Below are 23488 nucleotides of genomic sequence, written 5' to 3'. Positions count from 1 at the left end.
GTTAATTCAACAGGAATTGAATGCAATGATCAACTTTTTCTTTGATTTAGTATTGCACTGATCAAGTTGGAGACGTCGTTCAATACATTCTTGTAAGGTGTTTATTTTACAATTATAAGGTCCTGATTGTTATCTTCAATCTCGATACAAATTACTATTCCTCTTAAATAACTTAATCCACTTAAATAGACGGGTTGTTATTCAATTTAAACAGTCCAGATAGATATAATATAATTAATACAGTTTTTTTTTTTTTTTTTATCTTATCATTTAAATAACTTATATCACAAAATAAAGAGGCCTAAATGTTATGATTTAATTATAAAAGTAGCTTATTAAAGTTTGGAGCTCTCTTTTGCCAATTATAGAATACAAAATGAACCCTCCACGCATGGATCTTTGAGTCTCTATTTGTTGGCTTGACAGAAAATTAATATTAATAATTGGGGTGAGGTTGCTTGAATGAAATAATAATTTTATACGTATACTGTCATGAATGGGTAAGATGCCACGTGGAGTAGTTTTACATATGTTGTCGCCATGAATACATCAGGGATCAGAGCAGTTTGCTGTTGAAGCCTCCATAGGATCAGTAGAGACAATAAGCACCAGAACCATACAACTAAACCGATAATTTTTATTCAAATGAAGTTTGGAAGAATAAAACCAATTATAGAGTAAATGTAATACACTTGTCATGTACATCGTCATTTTTTTTTAACTGTATATTAATTACATGTATTGCGCATGCTATATAATTGGTTCAGATGCAAACTCGTTCTGGATAAGAATTTCTTGTTGGTAGAATATATCTAGAACAGATGACGTGAAGCAGAAACCTTAAACGGCCTTCTCAGTCACTTTAAACGGTTACGCTGATCATCATCTGTAGATAAGTACTAGGAAGAAATTGAGGTGATCGATCACATATATATTGTCATTATTCAGCGTATAGCGAAGCACCTCTATTGACTTTGATCTCTTAGTAGCTGTAGTAAGGAAGAATCTACCTCTTCTTGCATGGTTGTCAGAAACTGGCAAGTCTATATGCCTAGCTAGTCTTCCAATTGAAGTTGAAGCTGTTTCATTACAATATGAGTACCTAAAATTAGAACATCTTCTGTGTTTGAATCTGAAGATGTGGGCAAGATTCAAAACTTCATTCATCAAGAAAGGTAGCTTGTGTTCTTGAGGAAATCAACGAATCAAATTTCCTGGTTAAATTTCATTCTTTTGGACAATGTTTCGTAGATAAACTGATAATGAATTTTGGTTGCAGATAAGCAGAAGGCGAAACTGTGTCATCGTAGAAGCATTAATGTGAACGAGGAATATCTTTGTGCGGTTCGGACAAAATCCTTTGCTGATTTCTTCTTGAAAGTTCACTTGCTGGTAAACGGGCAGTCGTCTTCGTCGTCACCAGCTTATAACTCCAATGCCAGGCTTTCAGAAATTCTTCTCGACCCCGGCCAAGAAACGATCACAGCACTTCTTGAAGCAGCTGTGGTTTTCTCAGACAAATCGTCTGATCATCTGAAATCCCTCCTCTTCAATTACTTCAATATCAGTGCTGAAGCCTCGAAATTCTGCAGCCAACTTCTCAAAAGCTTGAACCAAGTTCGATCTGATTACATTCTCATTCATAAACTCATTGACGCTATTGATCATGATCATGATTACACTTCTGATGAATTCAGCTGCCTCATCTCCGAACTCTGTTCTTGCATTATTCTCAACAACCCCTTCTCCAAACAAGATTTCAAGCACATACATGAAAAACACTCGTCTGTTTTACAGCACTTGAAATCAAAGAGGAAAAGGGTGGCAAGAAAAATTAAAATGATCAAATTCTTCAACAAGGCTTCTGGAGTATGCGTAACGGCAGCCTGATGTTTCTAGCTGTGCATACTCTCACGGTGCTGCTAATGGGGCCGGCCCTCTTCAGCCTGCCGATGAAACCATTGAAGAGAAAGATTCAAACTTTTCAATTTCTGAAGTATGGATTGTTGAAGAGAGTTGTTGGCCAACTGGATGTGGCTGCAAAGGGTGCGTATATCTTGAACAGGGATTTTGATACAATAAGTAGACTTGTGGCGCGGCTTCACGATGAGATCGAACACAACAAGGAACTGATTCATTTCTATTTGGAGAGGAGGGAAGATAGACTCTCTCTGGTCCAAGTCTTGAAGGAGATCAAGAAGTACGAATTTGGGTTCAGGAAACAAGTGGAGGAGCTGGAAGAGCATGTGTATTTATGCCTCGTTACGATTAATCGGGCTAGAGCTCTTGTGGTAGACGAAATTTCCAAGGTTTTCGTGGAAAAATGATCAGCACAGAAGACGAAGTTAATTGTAGTTTTGTACAGTTATTCTTTCATTTGTAAAGAATCCTATGATGATTTTCTGGTGCATATGTTGCATTGTGTGTGTTTGGAGATAACAACAAATGAATATATAATAATGTCTTCAGGTTGGTCTTCCATGTTAATTAATGTTTCATGATGTTCAGTCTTGGCCAGCCTGAATCAAATTACAAGCAGAGATCATTGTTCAGATTGCGTATATAAAGAATCTTGCAATAATCTTGAAGCCTCTGGTCCTATATATATAATTTGCATCAGTTTGATTCCAATCAAATGATAAGAAGAATTTTACGAAAAAGAATCTCTACTTTTTTTTTTCTAATTATGCACTTTAAGAAGATTTTAGGGTGACTAATGATGTTTTATTCTAACAACTAAAGTTAGAGTCCATCAACAAGTTTGGCATCATGGGTTCGAATCCTCCCAAAGGTGTGGACGTTAGATGGGCAAGTTTGGATTCGAGCAATCATGAGATATTATATGGGAATTTGTAAAAAAATATTACAAATAATTCGTACCAAAAAATTTAAAATCCATCAATATTACACCAATATAATTCGTATTGGAAGTTGGATGATCAGGCAATTCTTTCTAATATGAAATTTTCACAACGAATCTGAAAAAATTGTTAAGAGTAGGTAGGCCATCCTCATATGATTGACCATACACGCATCTCACTTCGGAGTTCTAACCAAACAATTCCTCCACATTGAATATTCTTGTTGCTCACAGTTCCCATGCGAATCTCTCGCTCGCTTTAGCCCCATATCTCCCATCACCAAGCACTCAGAATCTTGCCAGTGCCAGCTAGATAATTTATTTCCATAATAAACATTTCCACCTTTTCTGTGTGTGTGATATCATCATTCCAATTTGCTGTTTCCAGTCAATCTGCTTAATTTGCAAGAAATCGTTCTCTCAGTCCTCCTTTTCCTTAGTCTCCCCATATGCTCCTTCTCGTTTTCCCACCACCTATTTCTTGATTTCTTTAATGTTAATTGGGCTCTGAACAGTAATATGTTTGCTGGATTCTGAGTTTAATATATATAGTACCATCCAAATACTGAACCAGCCAATTCAACCCTTTATTGCAATATGGTACTTTTGCTTCGTAGCCCCACAACCAATTGGTGAAAACCCCCATACCCCAATAGTCTTGAAGTCCACTTTGTGTTTCCTCGAAAACCAAGAGAGCTGCAAATTTCTTGTGCAAAAGGTTTCCCTTATCAAATAAGATTTCTTCTTTCTATTTTGTCTGAATGAACTTTCGAAAAGTGAGAAATGGGTAGTTTTTAACGAGTAGTTCGAACTTCGGAGTCTTTATTGTATGCTACTAACTGAAATTCTTGCACGTTTTATCTGCCGCTGGCTGCCCCTGTCTTGAATTTTCATTGTGAAGCTATTGTTTTTGTTAGTTTTTTTGCCGATTTCTTGGTTCTTGCAGTTTCTGTATCTGAATTCTTGTTGATGTCATGTAAAGTGTGAACCTTTGTTGAGTTTCTTCACCTTTTGTTCCGGTCTTTACCGAACACTTAGCACGTGGAGGAGTGGTAGGTGTCTGTTTGGTTGGTATTTTCTCTGTGGAAAGTCACAAAGTTCTAACCTTTTTGCAGTTTTTAATAGCCGCCTTCCATTGCGTCACCATGATTTTTCATGTGTTATTTCACATTTTCAGTGAAAAATCTTGGAGAACTTTTGGAGGATTTTAGGTCGAGTTGCTTCTATCTGAAGCCTTGTAGTTACGGGATTTTTGAATTTGTACTGTGCTTGCTCTTCTTATGAATTGTTGTAATATATGGTAATCTTTTATGCAGAGGTCTGAAGCTGTAAAATTCAGTTCAAATTCAAGTAGTAGTTGCTGAAGGAATTCAATTTTCTTCAGAGAAAATTGGATGAAAATGGATAGCCATGGGACTGGTGAGAGGCCAGGGATTTTAGGAAATGGAGTAGAAAGTATTCAGGAGGTCTCTAAGAGTATAGACCAAATATATGATAATGATTCACTACTACAAACAAATTCCCCTCCTGCCACTTCGAGGGGCGCAGAGGACGAGGGGGATGGTTTACCAGAAGTGCCTAGTATTGATCTCAATCGAAGTTGTGATGTCGGACCAGATGGTTTAAAAGATCCAAGGACTAGTATGTTATCTGCCTCGGATAATCAGCCTATAAATGAACATTCTGATTTGTGTTTGACCCCTGAAGGAAAGCATCAAAGAACGAATTTATTGCAGTCTTCATCTGCTGTGGAGGTTTCTCAGTTGAGAGATCCCAGTCTTAGTTCATCACCTCAAGTGCTAAGAGGTGAGTGCTCATACTTTCTCTTTATACCTATCAATCCTCTATCCCAGACGTGGAAATTCAGAAGATAAATTTAAAGCTTGCAACTTATCATTTATGCTTTTTTTCTTACTCCGTATCCTATTTTTGTTGACTGTTACATGATGAATTTTCACTTGAGCCTACGTCATCTTAAGGTTTGGACCACTGCATCACAGCACCTGTGCACAGAAATCTCTTTCTTGAAAACCAGGAAGCTGCCTTTTCAAGGTCTATGACTGAGAGGTGGGGTAGTCCATTGCCTGCTCTAAAACTGGACAGACTCTCGGAACGTGAGAAGGTGAAACATGTTTTTCAGTGTCTCAATTTCCTTGCCTATTTATGCTTTCAATATGGTACATTGTGTTTATATTCAACAGATAGGTTTATGCTTCCCTTTTTCATGCACTGTTTACATTTTGCTGTGCTGCTGTTAATTTGTTTAAGCTGCATTCTGGTTGAATGACTCCCCTGTGGCATATAGCTTGGATTTCTTTAGCTCTGGGGATAGCTAATCCATTATCACATTGTTCGAGGATTGCCTGAGGGAGAAATATTTCTCTTGTACCTTTATGCTAATCATAGCATCATGCTTCGAAGTTGATTCGATACTCTAGACATTTACGTTCTTTGCAAACCGAACATAAACTTCATGTTGAAGTGTATTGAAAGAGAAAAATGGGTTTATCAGTCATTACACTCCTTTTCATTCCTAAGAATCAGAAACACAACTACTTGGAACACAAGGATATGGATATAACAGAAGAGTTTGAAGAGAAGGCTATTTAACGAAGATGCAATGTATGCAGTTGGTTTCCCAGTGCATTAGTGGGATTGATAAATGGGAAAATAGAACCCTGTACCAGCAAAGTTGGTGAAGTTGCTGCCAGGAGAAACATAAGGACCCCAAATGTCGAGTCGAGCTGTCATATTCGCATCCATACTTCACAGCTAAATCTAAAAGTAGATAAGGACCAATGCCTAAGAGCAAGAAAAACATCCAAAAAGATAGGTTCCTTGAGCTAATTTTTCTTCTAAATAAGAGAAAATTGTTGTGTATGCTGACTCCATCAGTTTAGTTTTTGGGCAAAGTAATTTCCTGAGTTGAGCTTGACTCTGGCTAGAGACTCCAAATATGCAATCAGCTCTCATTTCGTGACAGAGGAACTAACAGTTAGCCAGCTTTAAGTCCGTGGGAGGAATTGTATGACACCTAGAATGAAATTGTAATCCACTAATGGTGAGTCTGGAAAGAACATAGTTGTTTAATTGTCTTATTATTTGCTGGGAGGTCTCATCTCTCTTTGACTTTGACAGTTAGAACATTCTCTTTAAGGCTGCCATTGTGCTTCTAAAGCTTGCATTTTATTTATAGGCTGTGCAATATCTTGGATATATGTAGTATTGAAGAAAATCTCCTAACTGGAAGAATTCTCTTCAGAATTATATTGTCCCTTTATATACTATTCAATTTACCTCCATCATATTGCCATCAGCAAGCAATGTAATATGAAAACTGATGTACCATGTTTTCCTAAATATGGTTCTAGTTTCCTTCAGCCATAAGTGGTTTGTGTCAGGCAAAAAGCCATGTCTACATGTTTCACATTATATTATAGGAGCTGTCTTTTATTATAGTTGAAAAACCATTTTTCTGGTAACAATGTTATATATGAACTGCAGCAGGTCAGCTTTGTTAATACTATTACTTTTATATGTATGACCATGCAGCATCAGAGATATAATTTGATATTGTCATCTGAAAAAATGAAAAAAAGGAAATTTTATTTCTGCCCTCACTGTGATGATCCATCCTGAAACTATTAAGCTGCCATTGCAACTTGCAATGCTCGTGTTCATGGATGCCGCTCACGAATTCTTTTTTCGCCATTTACTTCATCCTCAGCCTTACGAGCACTTAAGTTTCTAATACGATACATGAAGTTGATGCATGTTTTTGTTGCTTAGATTTAAAATTGAGAAGATTGTGGCCAAATTTGAATGATACTGAACTCTTGTTGTTTACCCAGAAAAATTTAATTGTGAACTTGGTGAAAATCCAAAATGATGGGACAGTGGAGGTTGACCTCACTAAGGATTCTCCTGTAACGTCTGAGTTACTAGAGCTTCATCCAGTCGATGGGATCCCTTCTAGTGTTGATTATATCACAACTGATTACAATAAATCAATTCCAAAACTAAAGATTGCCCTGCTTGTAGTTGGAACAAGAGGAGATGTTCAGCCTTTCCTGGCTGTGGCAAGGAGACTTCAGGTAAGCCATTCGTGAGTGGATGAAGTCGAGGTATTTTTATCCAGTTTCTCGTAATTGTTTATTTCCTTGTGTAAGTTATCTTTCAAATTGGACAATCATCAACTGTGTGTATCTGTGAGATGCCGTGATTTTAGCTTCCTTGTCTTCTGGAGGTTCCTTGAGATTTAAGAATTAGATCTGGGCATTTAATGCTAATTACGATCAAATAAATAAGAAATGTTTCAAAATTGATAAAAGTGTAAAAGGGCTAGCTGTAAGATGATTTCGAGCTCGGGAAGGTGTAATTTACCTCAAAATTGTGAAGGAATCTATCTCTGCATCTTCTTATCTTGTTTCAAATTTTAGGAAGTTTGACACATAGATGCTGTTAATGCTTGCATATTGGCCACTCTGATTTTTTTTCTTCACATAACATATTTTGTATTTCACAATTTTTATGATCTTTTCAGTAATATATTATATATATCTAACTGCCAAATATATCTGAACACAGGAATATGGTCATCATGTAAGGTTGGCAACTCATTCCAACTTCCGTGGATTCGTGAAGGCAGCTGGGGTAGATTTCTACCCACTTGGTGGTGATCCTCGTGTTTTGGCTGGATGTAAGAGGTCCTCAACATGCATATACATTCCTGAAAGCTATCCACAATGCAGTATATTATCCTTGTGAAAAGTGTAACTGAAAACATAGGATGTTTTATGTCTCTTCTGTGACCTTGGCGATCCTAAGTACAAATACTTTATCCTCTTCATTATGCATTATTTTACCAAGTTTCTTAAAACAGTGGCACATCGTATAGATTCATGATTCTGGTTCTTCTGTGTTACCTACTATCACCTTAAGAATCCAAGTAATGCAGTCTCCAAAGTTGGAACCGGTTCCAGAATTTAATGTATGATTGATGATTCTGAGCCTTTCTTGACTGAATGTATTTAATGAAAATGTAGATATGGCCAGAAATAAAGGTCTTATTCCATCATCACCCGGAGAAATTTCTATACAACGTAAACAAATAAAGGCCATCATTGAATCTCTCCTTCCAGCATGCACAGAACCAGACCCAATAACTGGTGAAGTTTTCAGGGCTCAAGCAATCATTGCAAATCCTCCTGCTTATGGTTAGTTATTGCAAACTATATCTCCAACTGTTGTAGTTTAACTCTATTTTCTACTTGATTACCACAAGCAGCTCTACAACTATGAACCTACAAAAACGAGACTCCACTTTTGATGTTCTAATTAGTACCATTCTGTAACTTTTATCATGTAATCATGTTTCACTAGAAGTTAACTTCCAGAAACCATGATCCGTTCAGTCCTAAGAAAGTTCATTTTCTTGACTCCAGGACATGCACATGTAGCTGAAGCCCTCGGTGTTCCCTTGCACATCTTCTTCACAATGCCTTGGACGTAAGCTTAATTGTTGCTTCTCCTTTTTGTTTGGATCTATAATTAATTTATCTTGCTAAGCACTGAGTTTGTTAATGCGCTAGAATGAGTTTATAAGAAAACCTGTGTTTGAAGTTTCTGTGACAACGAAGTAACAGTACATGTTTGGGGAACTTCATTACCCAGAGCTAATTCATTTGGTTCAGTAACTGACATCTCTATTAATTATTAATAAACTTCTTCTAGAGTTTTGAATATTTATTCTGTTAAATTGTGTAATGAACCCTTTCTCTTTACTAAAAGCAGATGAAAGAAAAATACTTACTCATGTGCTGAATAGACAGGCCTACATATGCATTTCCTCACCCATTAGCACGTGTGCCTCAAAGTGCAGGATATTGGGTATGTTTCAATTATCCTGAAATGATCTTTCTTCTTCGTATTAGATAACTCAACTGGATTCCCTAATGATTATGCTCTGTCATGTTTCTTGCTCGATCCAGCTTTCATATATTCTTGTGGATTTACTGATATGGTGGGGCATAAGAGGACATATTAATGACTTCAGGAAAAATAAGCTGAAGCTCCCCCCTATTGCCTACTTCAGCACATATCATGGCTCAATTTCTCATCTTCCGACAGGCTATATGTGGAGTCCCCATGTTGTGCCCAAGCCAACTGGTAGATCATCTTTCAGTTGCTTGTCCATTTAATTACTCAACGATCTTCGTGATGCAAATTTCGGAAATTATACTCATACATCATGATACTATTGTTCATTTTTCCTCATTTGATTGACCTCTTTTCATTTAACTTTCCATTTGATATTTTCTTGCTGATTTGTGTTGTTACAAGCTCATGCTCAGGCTAGCTTTCTGTTAATAAGATCTTTGTTTGCATATGCATACATGTATGAACACCTGCTTTCCATCAAATGATCTTTATCAAATCTCAGCACATGACTCATTATTGTTTATTTGCAGACTGGGGCCCTCTCGTTGATGTTGTTGGTTACTGCTTTTTGAACCTTGGGTCAAAATACCAACCGCCAGAAGAATTTGTTAAGTGGATACAAAAGGGAGCTCCACCTATTTATATTGGGTTTGGAAGCATGGTATGGTGGTTTTGATTAATAAAATATTTCTCGTTTTTTCAAATATGTACCATTGGTTTCTTGGTTTCTGTAAGAACTATGTTTTATACTGTATTTATGCATTGAATTAGTTGTCTTTCTTCTTGACATGAAAACCATGTGAGAGAAAAGGAAAAATAATCAATCAGAAAGTGTTGGAATCAAATATTATATCATGGGAATTGGTCTCGTCATTTAAAGTTTGTTTTCCAAATGCAAAGCAAAGAGTTGAAGAATGATCATGTCTTGATGTCCGTCACAGTGGCTATGATGCTATTTCCTTTTTGTTTTTATATTTAAGAGTTTAGCTGAGTTCATTAACTATATGTATCTGATTCCTTGATAAGCCTCTGGAGGACTCAAACAAAACTACAGAAATCATTTTGGAAGCATTAAAGAACACGGGGCAAAGAGGAATAATTGATCGAGGGTGGGGAGACCTTGGTACTTGTAAGTTTCTTTTGCCGTCTTTGCAATTTATTGCTCTTCTTCCTCTGCCAGATGAAATTCTCCTGACACAGAAACTGTTTGAAAGCATGAGTTTTTTCCCAATTATTAGTTACAGAACAAACTTTTGCTGAGATTGTTCTTGTGAGAATTTTTTTCTGTTGCAGATTCAAAACTTCCTGATAATGTTTTCCTTCTTGTGGATTGCCCTCACGACTGGTTGTTTCCTCAGTGTTCTGCCGTGGTGAGTTTGAACCTGCCTATGCGTTAATCCCTTGTTCTGGCAGACATATGATGATCGTCCATTATTTTGAAACGTGTAACACACATACATTATACACAAGACTTGTGATTTCTATATTCTGATGCACTGGTTAAAAATACATTTGAAGGTCCATCATGGCGGAGCTGGAACCACAGCAACGGGACTAAAAGCAGGGGTAGGTTTCCTCGACATTCTTAGAACACTATGTTCTGCTTCGGTTACCGTATGATAAAAGCTGATAAACCTGCATCCTATTTGCCAAACTTCCTAACATATGGGTTTCACTTCTTATCCGTGCAAATGCAGTGTCCAACGACCATCGTTCCATTCTTTGGAGATCAATTTTTCTGGGGAGAAAGAATCTACCATAAAGGCCTCGGACCTGCTCCAATCCCCATATCACAACTCAATATTGAATCCCTTTCAGAAGCTATAAGGTTCATGCTCCAGCCGGAGGTATGTACCCAAACCCAACAAAGATTTGAAAATAACTGAACAAACTAGGTCTTTCCACACCCTGAATCTCGAAATTTGACTTCTCCAGGTGAAATCCCGAGCAACAGAATTAGCAGCATGCATACAGAACGAAGATGGTGTTGGAACTGCAGTAGACGCGTTTCACCGCCATTTGCCGCCCCAGCTGCCATTGCCGGCACCTTCTTTAGGGAAAGCCGACGGCCCGAACCCTCTGCAACGACTCTTCACTCAGATTGGGAGATTGTGCTGCTTGCCTTGTGGTTCTTGAACTATAACTCTCAATACTACAGGTCTGCATTTGTAAATAAGCATCTATTATTCAATTCATTTTTTGTGTTGGTATTTGATTAGTATGATACATTGGTTGTGTGGTAGAGGAGAGATGCCCAATGTATCCCTAAATTTTTGCACCTGAGATATATATAGATGTAAGATGTAACATCCGACAACCAACAAGAGAGAGCTGATGATGTTCTTCATATGATTCTTGGTTACTGGTTCTTGAAATGTTTTTTCTGACGTGTCATTTGTCCAGAGGAAAACTCCAAACCTTACTACTACCCTCTGAGGTGAAGGAATAAAAAATTTATTTAGTTGGCATAATCTGTAATCAGATGATAAATAATTGATGTGGGATTCAAAGTTATATATATTATAGTTTTGCAGTTCTTACTAAAATGTGATTTTGGTGGAAGTATCTAATCACAAAAGAGATCATTGAAAAAGACCAAATGGTATAGGAAAAGATAAATTACAACGAGCTCGCATGAAATTTGATGTAATATTTTCTCGTTTATTCTTTGATTTAACGGCGTTCTAACAATTACTTCAATCTTTTCACGACATTTTTTTTCATATTTTGTGGTGAACTGTTCAAAATATCTTTATAGATTATAAATAATAAATTTATTTATTTTTAATTCTTTTTTTAATTTTTTTAGTGGATTTAGTGGATAGTTTTTCTTTTTATAATTTTTTCAATTTTTCTCCACCTCATTCGATTTGTTTTGTAATGTTTTAAATTTTTTTAATAACTGTAAGGGCAAAACTGACAATTCTATATTTTTATCTACGGATTATATAATTTCATCAAACATTAAAAAGATATTTATAATTTTTTAAATAACGAACAGATATTCATAATTACGTAAAAAATCTAGAAAGTATTCATTATAATTTAACTTATAAAAATTGTTTTTGCACTCAAAACATAGATTACAGCTGCTCAAGGCTAAAGGGTCACCTTATTCAATCATTTCAGATTAAACAGTACCCCTATCAAATGAATATATCTTGTCATTGTTTTATTTATGTAATTTGTGCACTACCAATCAACTGAAAATAACTTACAAACAACAGAATATACAAATGAAACATAATACTCTTTATTTTATCCCATATATAACGTCCAAGAATATCCTAAAAAGTATGAAATTTTGATGTAAACAGTATACAACAATTTCTGAACAATGTTTTCTTTACCTTTCTTTTTTTTGTCTTTAAATCCAAAACAAACTACATATTAATATATAATAATACATGGTTTTTACACAATAGTTACTATATATAAATTTGTTTCGGAGACTATTCTATTGACATTATATCAAAAATTTGGGGCAATTTGTATAAATGGTGTCTTCAAAATGTAAAGTTACTGTTTGTTAGACGATCATTACTTGATTTGTTTGCTAATAGCGAGCTGCAAGTTAAGGATGTAAATTAAATTATAAAGGGTGTATTTATAACTACAATAAAATTTGAGAGAGAGTCGCGTAATTATCCCATATATGTATATATGTGTACACCAAAAAATACAGAGTAGACTTTAAGATTAAAGTGAAATAAGTAAGTACATAGTGAACTGTGAAGTAGAAAGATATTCTGAGTTGGGGAGCTTGTTTCTACTTCTCAACTATTCTACTTACTACTTGCTTTCCTCCAATCGCACAAGCATAAATGCGTTCGCCGCCGATCTCCAGGCGCCCTGGGGGTTCCGCCGGCCTGGGGATTGCTGCGATAGCGTACGTGGGTATAGACTACCTCCGCCACCTGTCGCCGGCGTGGCACGAGCGCCTGCAGCCAGCTCTCTGGGCGGGGCTCGCTATTGCCGCTGTAATTCGCGTCCCATTTTACAAGCACTGGTCGTTGGAGCTGCGGGCAGCTGTTCCTTTCATTCTATCCATGCTTTTTATGCTTTCTGCTCTTCTCTTTGAAGCGCTTTCAGTTCGCTCTGTTACCGCTGTTCTTGGCCTTGATTGGCACAAGTATGTATACCTAGAAAAGATTCTTGCTTTATTGTTGTTCATGGACATTTGGGGCTCTCTACAGTTTTTCTATGTGATTATTGCTGTTTTTGGGAAAAAGGGTCTTTGATTTCATGGATTTTTGCGTTGTGGGCTTGTTACCGAGTATGCTACATAGATTTCCGTGTAATCTAAGATGGGATTTTATTGATTGCATCTCAGATTTGTGTTAGTAAATCAGTCATGTGTTTAAATTAGATCGATCAAATATCTGAGATTTTGAAATCTTGAAATTTGTTTTTCCTCCTATTTAATGTTTTTGTCATTTTAAGTTACCTTAATTGAGGATTGGGATCAGCAAATGGCTCCGATTACCACAAATAGACTAATGTTAATTGAAAAACTACAGCATTTATTTCTTGAACAGAGGAGAAATTAATGTTTGCTAAAATGGATCTGTCTATGCATTAACGTAGGTTTTGTATATGGTAAGAAGTAAAATGGTCCGAAAATCATCTCATTGCTAAACGAAGCAAGTGAAGAAATACATTGTAAACTTTCGAATTCTCAACTTGGTTGAGATTCTTTCTGTAACTCTAAATTAGTTTGTTATAGTGACAGAAAAAAAGAAAAAAACAACCACCTGCCTCTTGATTTTGAAAAATCACAATAGCAACTGTGATGAGTACAAGAACTTCATTTGTTTCCTTGAAGATGTTCAAATGGAAATGATGTCTCTCTATGAACAGGCATGAGTGACTTTTCCATTTGTACCTTTTTGCATTGTTGTGTTACATTAGAAGTGGAAATGCTGTGTAAATATACAATGTCTCATAGAAAGGGATTAAGTGGGGGAACTGAACAAGTGTCGCATACTCAGTTCAGGGGATAATTAGAGGCAGCTCAAGAAAGGAACTTATAGCTTACTAGGAAAGATGTTGCCGCTTATGTGCTTCAGTCATTGTTTTGAAGTGTGAAGTTTCAGATGAAATTCTGTTATATGCCTCTTTGAGATATGTCGTGCATTTGTTATTTCTTTTGTTTATAGTCCCCTTTGGATGGATATCAATGGAGAGTTCTAGTTGGTGTCCCATAATGTAATGTTGTAGGGATTGTAGACTGATGAAGTTTGACAAATGATCTCCACTTTGAACTATTTTTGCAAAGAAGAACTCTTTTAATTGGATGTATAATGAGGTTGCAAATGTTTGACAGTGGTACACCGCCTCTTCCTGATGTTGGCCAGTGGCTGCTGCTGTCATTGAATGAGAAATTACCTCAAGTATTGGTCGATTTATTGAGAGCACGGATAATTGGATTGCACCATTTCTTGATGTTGTTTATAATGCTTGGTTTCTCAGTTTTGTTCAACTCAGTTGAAGCCCCTGGTCTAGGCCTAGCTGCAAGATATATGTTCACCATGGGTATTGGGCGGCTTCTTCGGGCAATAGCCTTTATATCCACAATTCTGCCTTCACCACGTCCATGGTGTGCATCAGCTCGATTCCAAGTGCCTCCACATCCACATCCTTGGGCTCAGAAATACTATGTTCCATATGCTACCGATTCTAATGCTATTCGTCGTATTATTCAACTTGATGTAGCATATGGTATCTCTCTCTCTCTCTCTCACGCACACACACGCACGCACGCAGACGAACAATTAAAGCTTGCCAATATACACATCTTCTCTAATGTAACAGGCAAAAGAATTTTAGCACTTGTTGTGAAGTCTGTGTTGACTTGGTTATGCTTTCTTTCAGCTGTGGCAGGGGAATACGAGATCGACTTCCGACCAAACTGGGGAAATATGAACTTTCTCGCTGATTTTCTGCGGCCTACTGCTTCTGAGGGTTCTTCTTCATGGTATAATCTTCTGAAAAAAGCTGGAGGTGGGTGCAACGACCTACTGTACAGTGGCCACATGCTTGTTGCAGTCTTGACAGCTATGGCATGGACGGTATCTGAAAACATACCAATTTTCTCCAATCATATAATAGCATACACTCGAACTCCCAATATTCCAAAATGAATAAATATTCTGAATTCATCATTGTTTATTTTGCAGGAAGCTTATGGAGGGTTTTCCTCCGTGCTTATCTGGATGCTCGTGATGCACAGTGCACAACGAGAAATCCGTGAGCGCCACCATTATAGTGTGGACTGCATTGTAGCCATCTATATGGGTATCTTTTTGTGGAAAATGACCGGCCTGTTCTGGCCAATCAAGGACACGTCCAGAGCCAGGCGGCTGAATAAACTTGAGAAAATTCAAAACAGACTAACTCAGGCAGCCAAAGACTCTGACATGGATGAAGTAAGGGAACTTCTTAAAGAGGTGGAGTTGAGCAGTCAGGTTAGCCAGAAACCTGGAAGTAGAGCAATGTGGTTGTTTTCTGGTGCAACCATTTTCTTTACAATTGTTCTGGTCCTTCTTGCCTTCACATTGACAAGCGATGGCTGATGCATATTAGTTCAAGGGTGATGCTTCCACGAGACGGACGTTTAGGTATATGTACGTTGTGAGTGAGAATGGCGCACGAAAGCGCCTTCAGGTAGAGTGTTTCTGCCTTAGCATGGGACTAGAGGACACCCGTTACCCTTGTACTGTAACCGAATGATTGTTCTACTGCTCAAATGTGGAATTACCTTGTAGGTGATGTCCGCAAGTTTTCTTGTAAGTTTGTTGTAACTTAAATCTCAAACCTCTTGAAGGATCCATCGTAGGCAACAGAATGTTCCTGTTCTAGAAGTTCAATCTGTTCCTATTCGTTATTGAGACTTTGTACACATAATGTGTATATACTAAATAAAAATAAAAATATAATATGATTTAATAAGAAAAAATATTAGATGAACTAAAAGATGCTTCTAACTCGTTTTCTTTTTATTCTTTTCCATAAACTATCAAAATTTTAGTGAAAAGATGATTAACATAATTTGTAATCGTACATTCTTGATCGCGTAGAAGCCAAAAAATCTATTCCGAAAGTTTTTAATCTGTAATCAAGCAACTTTCACTTACGATTGTATTAAAATAAAATAAAATGTACAAACAAAAAAAATAAGAATAGATATAGAAAAATATTTTTTTTGATTGCTTTATCGTGCAAAATTGGGTTTTCCGTCATCATTTAATTTTAATCCACACGCCAGAATCACATGCCACTTCTTCATTTTTCATTTTTTTTCTTTTTTTTGTCAAATCTTGATTCTTGTTTAAGAATGCATTCTGATAGATGGAATTTGTTATCTCCAAGTTTCTCGTTTCTTGTTTTGGCGTGTGCCTCTTTTACTTTCTCGCCTCTGGAAAAAAGACAAAACTAGAGCAGAAAAATGGCGATTTCCCTGGCGGCGGCGGTCCCAAGAATGGTCGCAACATCTTCCCCGTCTTCTTCATTCGCCAATTCTAAGCTGGCGAACTTCTCCTATCTTCAGTTGCCCACTCAGCTCCAAATTTCTGGGATTGGAAACCATTGCCTCAAGTCTAAGCACCGCCCAAGAACACTTACGCTGGTAATTATTTGTTCTTTTTTAGACAAAGTTGTTAATTTTGGACATTTTTGAATTTTTTTGTTTCTGGGTTCTGGTCAATTTGTTGTTCTTTTGAATTCTTGTTCTATGACGATGTTAGGAAGCTTTTGGGTTTTGCTTTTCTATATATTTTTTCGTGTGCACAGGTCTGCTAGTTGTTCTAATGTTGTTATATTCGCTACTTTTGTGTTTCAAAATGGTGAGTTTATGTTAGACATTCTGGTTTGCTTTGTAGAAGATGTTCGAACAAATTGACCAAAACTGGAGGAATGTTTGACCTCTTTCTGGAGATGTATGCTATTTTGTTTCTTTTAGTTGAATTGTTAGACTTTTAGAAAGCAAGAAGATCGATGGAGATCTATCAAGTGTTTCTACATTGCCCGGGAATTAGCTCAGCGGGAATTGGTTCTGATTACCGTGGATTGTCTTTGAGCGTGATAAGTGTCCGATGCTCAAAACATACTACAAGAAGATGGCATTTTCAGATGTTCTAGAGTTTTGACTGTTTAGCATTTTATTATATCCATTTCTTGAAGTCTCCCCGAAACTCGTCTGAATTTATATAAATCCACTAAGCATTGGTGCAGACATAAGTGTGTGCTTGTGCTAAATTAGGTTTGGCCGAGAGCTCGTACTTTTGTTAAACCTCAAATAATGAGTTTTGAGGAATAAGAATATAACGCACGTAGACAGGTTGAGCTTTAGTATAAACTAAATTAAAAGTGTAGCACTTTGATTTGTCACATTTGCATATCCAAATTAGCACAGGTAGACTGATGTTAAGTTACAGGTTCTGAGAATTGCAGGGGTGCTGGTTGCTTCAATGTTTCTTGCACGTATTCAATAGGCTTTACTCATGTTTCTGGCTGTCTTTCCTGCAATATGTAGTAACTAGTAAGTGAAAACTATAGCAAGGGGCAGGGTTAAGTTCATGCATAAGCACTCCTATGGCCCATGAATAGAATATCTGTTATTCACATTGCCTTTGCCTCGAGGACTTCTGCTTGCGCTCAATTTCTTCTCAAACACTATTCCAAACCCCAACCACCACCAAAATGGGGGAAAAAGAAGAAAAAAGTGTAAAGAAGATAAAACCAGAAATGAAAAACTGATAAACAGAAGCTCATGCATGACATAAAGTAACTAGACTTTCTAACTTTATCGATTCTTTAGAACTACTTGAGCTTTCTTTGTCACGAAACTGTGGAACAGAAAAAGTTCAAATAAAAATATCTCATTATAATTAATGCTTATGAAAATTTCGTACCTCAGGTTGCGTCGAAGAAACAGACATTCTCTTCCTTTGATGAGTTGTTGGAAAAGTCTGATAAACCAGTACTGGTTGACTTTTATGCTACTTGGTAACACCTCTTATCTTTGTTTTACTTTCATCTCTTAAAAATTTGCTCTCCTCGAAGTTCAGTTTAGACCTTCGGAGCTGTAATTATACACTCAGGTCGCATAGGCTTCATGGTGAGCCTATGCAAATCTATTATCATACTTACATGAATATAATTCTGCTTTTGCCTTGTCTAGGTGTGGTCCTTGTCAATTCATGGTTCCAATTCTTGAACAAGTTAGTGCTAAAATGATTGACAAGATCCAGGTAGTGAAAATTGACACAGAGAAATATCCCAGCATTGCGAACAACTACAGTATAGAGGCATTACCAACTTTCATTTTGTTTAAGGATGGGAAACCATTTGATCGCTTTGTAAGTAATGATATTTTTTTATTGCATTTCTTAGATGCTGGTTAAAGTTCTGAAAGGTTTGTGTATTACAATATTATTTACTATATATATATTAGTAATGAAAGGGCTGGACACCTCAAGCATGTTCTGTTCCTTAAGATTGTTGATATCAAGTTGTCAAAGTGATGACCTTTTATGACAATTTTTGCTGTTCCTGGTCAAAGTTTAACGCGACATATGAACCCTTCATAGTTCATAATAGTTTAATCTATGTTGCTCAACCTTCCACTATTACTTATTACCTCTCTAATTATATTCATCAATTTTCAGGAGGGTGCAATGGCTGCAGACCAGCTCATCCAACGCATCGAGGCTTCACTGCAAGATAAGCAGTAGTGACGGCTCATGTGCCTGCGCATCTACAGTGAAATGAAATGGAGAAAGTAAGATATATTGAAGTACCGGAAGAAACTGATTACACTTGAATCTTCTGATGTGCAGGATTTCAATATGATTTAACAGTTGGGAGGTCATTCACATTGAATGTTATTGTTATATACACTTTAAAGCACATTTCTTTTGTTGAAGGTTTATAGCTGAAAATTAAAGGACTAGTCCTTAAAATTGTTGGATTTGGCTTCTCAGTAACAAGGGAAGAGATTCTGTTAACCGTTTCTAGGAGCTAGAATGCGAACATGTTATGTAATTTCTTCATTGTAAAGTGCACCATCTTCAAATTTTAAGATCTGTCGCGTATCTTGCCAGCAAGTTTACTGTAAACAAACAGCCATGCATATACTTTGAATTTGATGTCAGATTTTAAAAATTTAAGTGTATGTCTTCATTACAATGATGCCATCAGTTCCCCTTATTCTGTCAGATACTAAGTCCGACCGTCTCGTATCAAAAATCATCGTACTCATGATCCATTAGCACCCATGATCCATCTGCCTGCTGCACCATACCTTTGTTCTTCTCACACCACCAAGAAACTGGAACACAGAATTCATCCTTTAGCGCGTCCATATGTTTGTTAACTAGGGCGATATCCCTGTTAACTTCCAGTTTAAACCCCCCTTCGCTCCCCCGTGTCCCTGCAACCCCATGCAAATAAGCCTCCAAGTTGTGCCAGCTGCTCAAGTTCCCTTCCTTCAAGTAGCTTGACTTATCTGTGTCAATGGCCAACTCTTCACCAACGTCAACATAATCTATGAAGGGGTACTTAGGGACGATATCACGGGCATTCCTTACACGTAGAATGTGAAGGTTCTGCAGATTTAAGACGAAATCACGAAAGTTGTTGTCCCCAACACGAGGGCATGCAAACACGAAAGCTGTGACGGGACAGTGCTTGTGGAGCATGCCTTGGGGCCTGTTGTATCCATTGACAACAATGTCAACTGCATTTATGGTAGAAACTGCTGCTCCCAAGCTGTGCCCTGTGACAGTTATGCTGATCTCCTCATTCTTGTACCGTTCTACCAATCTCCTCACCTCACCAAGAACCTGAAAGACATAAAAAATGTTCATAGTTAGTCGTTAATATTAGTTCTACCTTGCAAGTGATGGACCATCAGATTCTACCTGGTGCCTGGCACTGTTCTTACTGAAGGGTGATTTTGGATCATCAGATGTGTAAATGGAGTGCCACCCAAAATGCACCTTAGGATCATCATTCCCTCCAAAGATTTCTGGAGCAGGGACTAAGCCAAACTCGAAATCATTCACCCATTCAAGATTCCGAATAGTCCCTCTCCACGCAATCAGAATATCCCGACGGCCTAGTGCTGATTTGCCTTCATCTGTGGCCACAGCCACATACCCCATCCAGTTTGATTCCTTGCTCCAGGCCTCTCTCGACCAAGACGGGACGATGAAGGCGTCAGGTACCTGAGCCGATGATGTGGCATAAAAATATTTCGTTACACGATACTTGAATGGATTGCCCTTGTCCATCCCAACATTAGAGAAGAGGTCGTTCTTGGCATATCTGCTGCTTCCTGCGAATTTCGATGCATTCTCGGAGTTGAAAGTGTCGTAGGTAGCTTGAGCCATTGTCCCATAATGGATTACGTATCGACGAAGATCAAGGTCTAAAGGGTCTAACAGACCCTCCCAGTTGCTTTTCCCGCTTAAAAGCTTCCATCTCTTGGCTATGCTGCCCTCTTTCTTGTCTGCGCCACCAATTCTCCTCCTCTTTTTCTTGAAGCAATTCATCAACTTGCCTTAACCAAAGGAATACGACGTTTGCAAGTTAGTGTCTTTGTGTGTTTTTGTTTTTCTTTCTTTCTTGTTTTTGAACAATTGATGTATGCTTGTCTAAGTCATATTAAGCAAAAGGCATATACCATTGCTGTCTTCTGTGGGCCTAGTCCTGTCTAAACAGCACAAAATCACAGCCAGAAATGTTAGAAGACAAACTTCATCACATAAAAGTCCCAAATGCTGTCTTAGTAGAAGGGACTAAGACATCAGTCTCATCTTAGAAAGAAAGAACACCGAAAAGAGCATACATTATGTTCTATTTCAAGAATCTATTTACAACAAAAACCAACTCTCAACTACATAGAACATCTGGTCATAAATGGTTTCAAGACAAGATATATATAATGGAGTCCACATCGTAAAATTCAACTGTAAATATAACTATGAAATACAAATTATACATAAAAATTTGCATATATCCAACTGAGAAATCATGCAAGAAGCATTTGCATGGTTTTGGCTACAGGGAGATAATAAGTTACTCTGATGATCCAGAAACGAGGCTGAGGCATAGTAAGATACCTGGATGAAAAAACCAGATTGTCTGTTTGCCCTTAGCCTGATGAGCAACTTTAGATGGAGTAATGGGTACTATGATGTTTGAAGAGAATGCCATATATATACACCGTCAGTACACGAGCAAGATTAGTGGCATATCTTTCTTACAATGTAAAAGATAATAAATTATACCCAATAATGGCAATAACTTATCAATACATTTGACAATATTGTAAACATTAGCTTAAATGTCCATGTCAACTCTTACATTCTTGGATTCAAAGGCCAACCCACTCAATCTTACAGGTGACACTTCCCTTTGCTAATAAAAGGATTAAGTGAAAGATTTTAAATAATATCTTCTCTTTGGTTAGGCTACCATTATAATTAGTTATCTGTGATTAGCCTTAGTCAAAATTGCTGAAGGGCAATATGCATTGAATTTGAGGTCCCTTGATATTATATTTTGTGTTAGAGTAGGTCGTCTACACGCATTGACATTACGTCTCATTGCTGACAATATATAGCAACTCATTAAGTGCTCCTTGCACGACTCGTCTTGATCACTCAACCAGGCATTCTTAAAACGGACATATATATATATATATATATATATGCAATTTCATTTCGTTTACTTTTGAAGATTTGATGCTGAAATTATCTACAGTGCCGGTGCTGTAATAACAAAACATGATTAGCCAAAAAGTTGTGGTTCAAACTCAGGTGTGGATGGAAAGACCTTAGCTTAGAAGTTACCAATGTTGCAAGTCTATCAAGGCAAAGGCAAGAAACCAACAAGCTGAGCTATTTCAAAGCTAAAATTATGATTATAGTATTTGTTCCTATGAAGTTCAAAAATGGAAATAGAATAATTTTGTTTGAAACTTTAATTGGTTTAATGGATGGATGTGATGAAGATCAGTCCAACTTTCGGTAGCTTCAGACATTGGAATTTCTTTGTGATACAATTTGGAGGTGTGATGAGGAAATTTAACATTGTAAGTTGTATGCATGTGATCACTTTTATCGTCATATATGGGACTTTAATTATATGATGATTCAGAATGATGCGGTGATCTTTAAGGATTTTTAGGGCCATGAAATTCTAAGACATGTATTCTTGTAACAAACTATAAGTTGTAATGAGGATATCGAGTTAATTAGCATGCTTTATTATACTAGTAATGCATGAACATGTGAGTTGCATGTGATTTATATAATTTTTTTATTAAAGTAATAGTATAATAACTATAAAATTGAATGATAAAATTTGCGGGGGAGGGGTAAGGGTGATTAGGGGGGCTATAACGGGATGAGGGGAGAGGTGTTGGCGGAAGGGGGGTGTTGGAGAAGAAATTTAAATTTTTTTTTCTATTTTATTAATATATTTTATATCTAGATAAAAAAACAAAAAACTTATTTCTCACTCACAAGTAGCAATTACTTACACCGCAATACATCTTTTTTAATTTACCAAAAATGTCTTTATATATTTTCAACCATCCCTACTCAAATTCTATTTCTCATCCGCTATACTAATATAAAAATTTCACTCACACCAATTTTTTGCATCACAAGTAGATAAATTACAATTTGCCGTATTTGTACTACAAAAAATAATAATACAAGTGTAATTTAGGCTAATACAGAGAATGAGAAAAGCCTATTTGGCGATTCATGCTTTTGTGTACACATTATACATAGTTTACGTCTACTGTCAATTTTTTTTTCCTTATTAACAATAAATTAAACTAAAATTCAGAATTTTATTTTATCTTACTAAAAATAAATTAAACTTAACTTCAGAGTTTTTTTTATCTTACTAAAAATAAATTAAACTAAAAATTCAGTTTTTTTAATCTTACGTAAACTAAAAATTTATGAAAAGGAATGAGGTAGAAGTAATAATTCCGTTGTAGTCTAGATGGTTAGGATATTCGGCTCTCACCCGAAAGACCCGGGTTCGAGTCCCGGCAACGGAAATACCCTTTTGGCCTAGAATTAGCATCACGTGTTTTGTTCTTCCCCCCAGTTGCCAAGAAAGTCGCAACGCTTTTGATCTTCTACCAGTTACACTATCAAAAGAATAGCTGTTGGCCCCTTTGAATTGAAGGACTGTTCACAAAAATCTCGATTTTACAAATTAGGAGTGCTCATGTTGCGATTTCAGTTTTTTCAAAGTTATTTTCAAGTTGAATTGTTATTATTGATTTTATAAATAATTTTTGAAATTGTTATTTTTAAAATCAAAATCAAAGGTACGATTTTGTACAGTTTTGAGTTGTTTTAATATTTATAACGAAAATAAGACGTTGAGATTAACAAAAATAAAAAATAATATAAGTGTTTTTATGTAACAATCAAGAAAGACCAACATTATGCATTATAAACCACCAACACTTTTCACAATTTTAAATAAATTAAATAATAAGAACATATATAGTACTTTGGCAAGAAAATACTTAATCCAACAAAGGCTAATGGCGGGTTATGGATGGACATTAAATATATTATTAAAAATGCATAAGGGAGGAAATAGAAGGCGGTAAAAGAGAAAAGAAAGAAAATAGAAAAAAGTGGAGGAAAA

At 36.6% G+C, this 23488-nt stretch overlaps 4 protein-coding genes, 1 non-coding gene and 1 pseudogene across 8 annotated transcripts; 5 read left to right on the top strand and 1 right to left on the bottom strand.

Moving 5' to 3' along the window:
* LOC105155426 lies at nucleotides 979–2531 on the top strand (annotated as a pseudogene).
* LOC105179411 (sterol 3-beta-glucosyltransferase UGT80B1) lies at nucleotides 3111–11187 on the top strand. 3 transcript variants are annotated; one of them, XM_011103033.2, is made up of 15 exons: nucleotides 3111–3578; nucleotides 4177–4666; nucleotides 4840–4982; nucleotides 6712–6954; nucleotides 7448–7559; nucleotides 7906–8076; nucleotides 8305–8368; nucleotides 8692–8749; nucleotides 8851–9028; nucleotides 9331–9461; nucleotides 9827–9929; nucleotides 10094–10170; nucleotides 10319–10366; nucleotides 10498–10647; nucleotides 10736–11187. In XM_011103033.2, the coding sequence occupies exons 2-15, from the start codon at nucleotides 4255–4257 to the stop codon at nucleotides 10934–10936; spliced, it is 2091 nt and encodes a 696-aa protein (XP_011101335.1). In that variant the 5' UTR covers nucleotides 3111–3578; nucleotides 4177–4254; the 3' UTR covers nucleotides 10937–11187. The 3 variants fall into 3 exon arrangements, with proteins under 3 accessions (XP_011101335.1, XP_020547694.1, XP_020547693.1); XM_020692035.1 differs by lacking the exon at nucleotides 3111–3578 and adding an exon at nucleotides 3720–4071; XM_020692034.1 differs by lacking the exon at nucleotides 3111–3578 and having other exon boundaries at nucleotides 3720–4666.
* On the top strand, nucleotides 12523–15669 carry LOC105179402. The gene is made up of 4 exons (XM_011103020.2): nucleotides 12523–12932; nucleotides 14127–14521; nucleotides 14675–14871; nucleotides 14980–15669. The coding sequence occupies exons 1-4, from the start codon at nucleotides 12625–12627 to the stop codon at nucleotides 15373–15375; spliced, it is 1296 nt and encodes a 431-aa protein (XP_011101322.1). The 5' UTR covers nucleotides 12523–12624; the 3' UTR covers nucleotides 15376–15669.
* Nucleotides 16118–18881, top strand: LOC105179377 (thioredoxin Y2, chloroplastic). The gene is made up of 4 exons (XM_011102992.2): nucleotides 16118–16427; nucleotides 17718–17806; nucleotides 17982–18159; nucleotides 18469–18881. The coding sequence occupies exons 1-4, from the start codon at nucleotides 16248–16250 to the stop codon at nucleotides 18532–18534; spliced, it is 513 nt and encodes a 170-aa protein (XP_011101294.1). The 5' UTR covers nucleotides 16118–16247; the 3' UTR covers nucleotides 18535–18881.
* LOC105179386 (phospholipase A1-II 1-like) lies at nucleotides 18935–20979 on the bottom strand. 2 transcript variants are annotated; one of them, XM_011103003.2, is made up of 4 exons: nucleotides 20926–20979; nucleotides 20487–20516; nucleotides 19723–20363; nucleotides 18935–19644 (listed from the first exon to the last, which is right to left on the bottom strand). In XM_011103003.2, the coding sequence occupies exons 3-4, from the start codon at nucleotides 20353–20355 to the stop codon at nucleotides 19042–19044; spliced, it is 1236 nt and encodes a 411-aa protein (XP_011101305.1). In that variant the 5' UTR covers nucleotides 20356–20363; nucleotides 20487–20516; nucleotides 20926–20979; the 3' UTR covers nucleotides 18935–19041. The 2 variants fall into 2 exon arrangements, with proteins under 2 accessions (XP_011101305.1, XP_011101310.1); XM_011103008.2 differs by lacking the exon at nucleotides 20487–20516.
* TRNAE-CUC lies at nucleotides 22811–22883 on the top strand. The gene has a single exon. It is a non-coding gene; the product is annotated as a tRNA-Glu (tRNA).

This window comes from Sesamum indicum, linkage group LG2 (assembly GCF_000512975.1).
Source record: "Sesamum indicum cultivar Zhongzhi No. 13 linkage group LG2, S_indicum_v1.0, whole genome shotgun sequence".
Classification (NCBI taxonomy): Eukaryota; Viridiplantae; Streptophyta; class Magnoliopsida; order Lamiales; family Pedaliaceae; genus Sesamum; species Sesamum indicum.
This window is presented reverse-complemented; position numbering and strand designations above follow the sequence as displayed.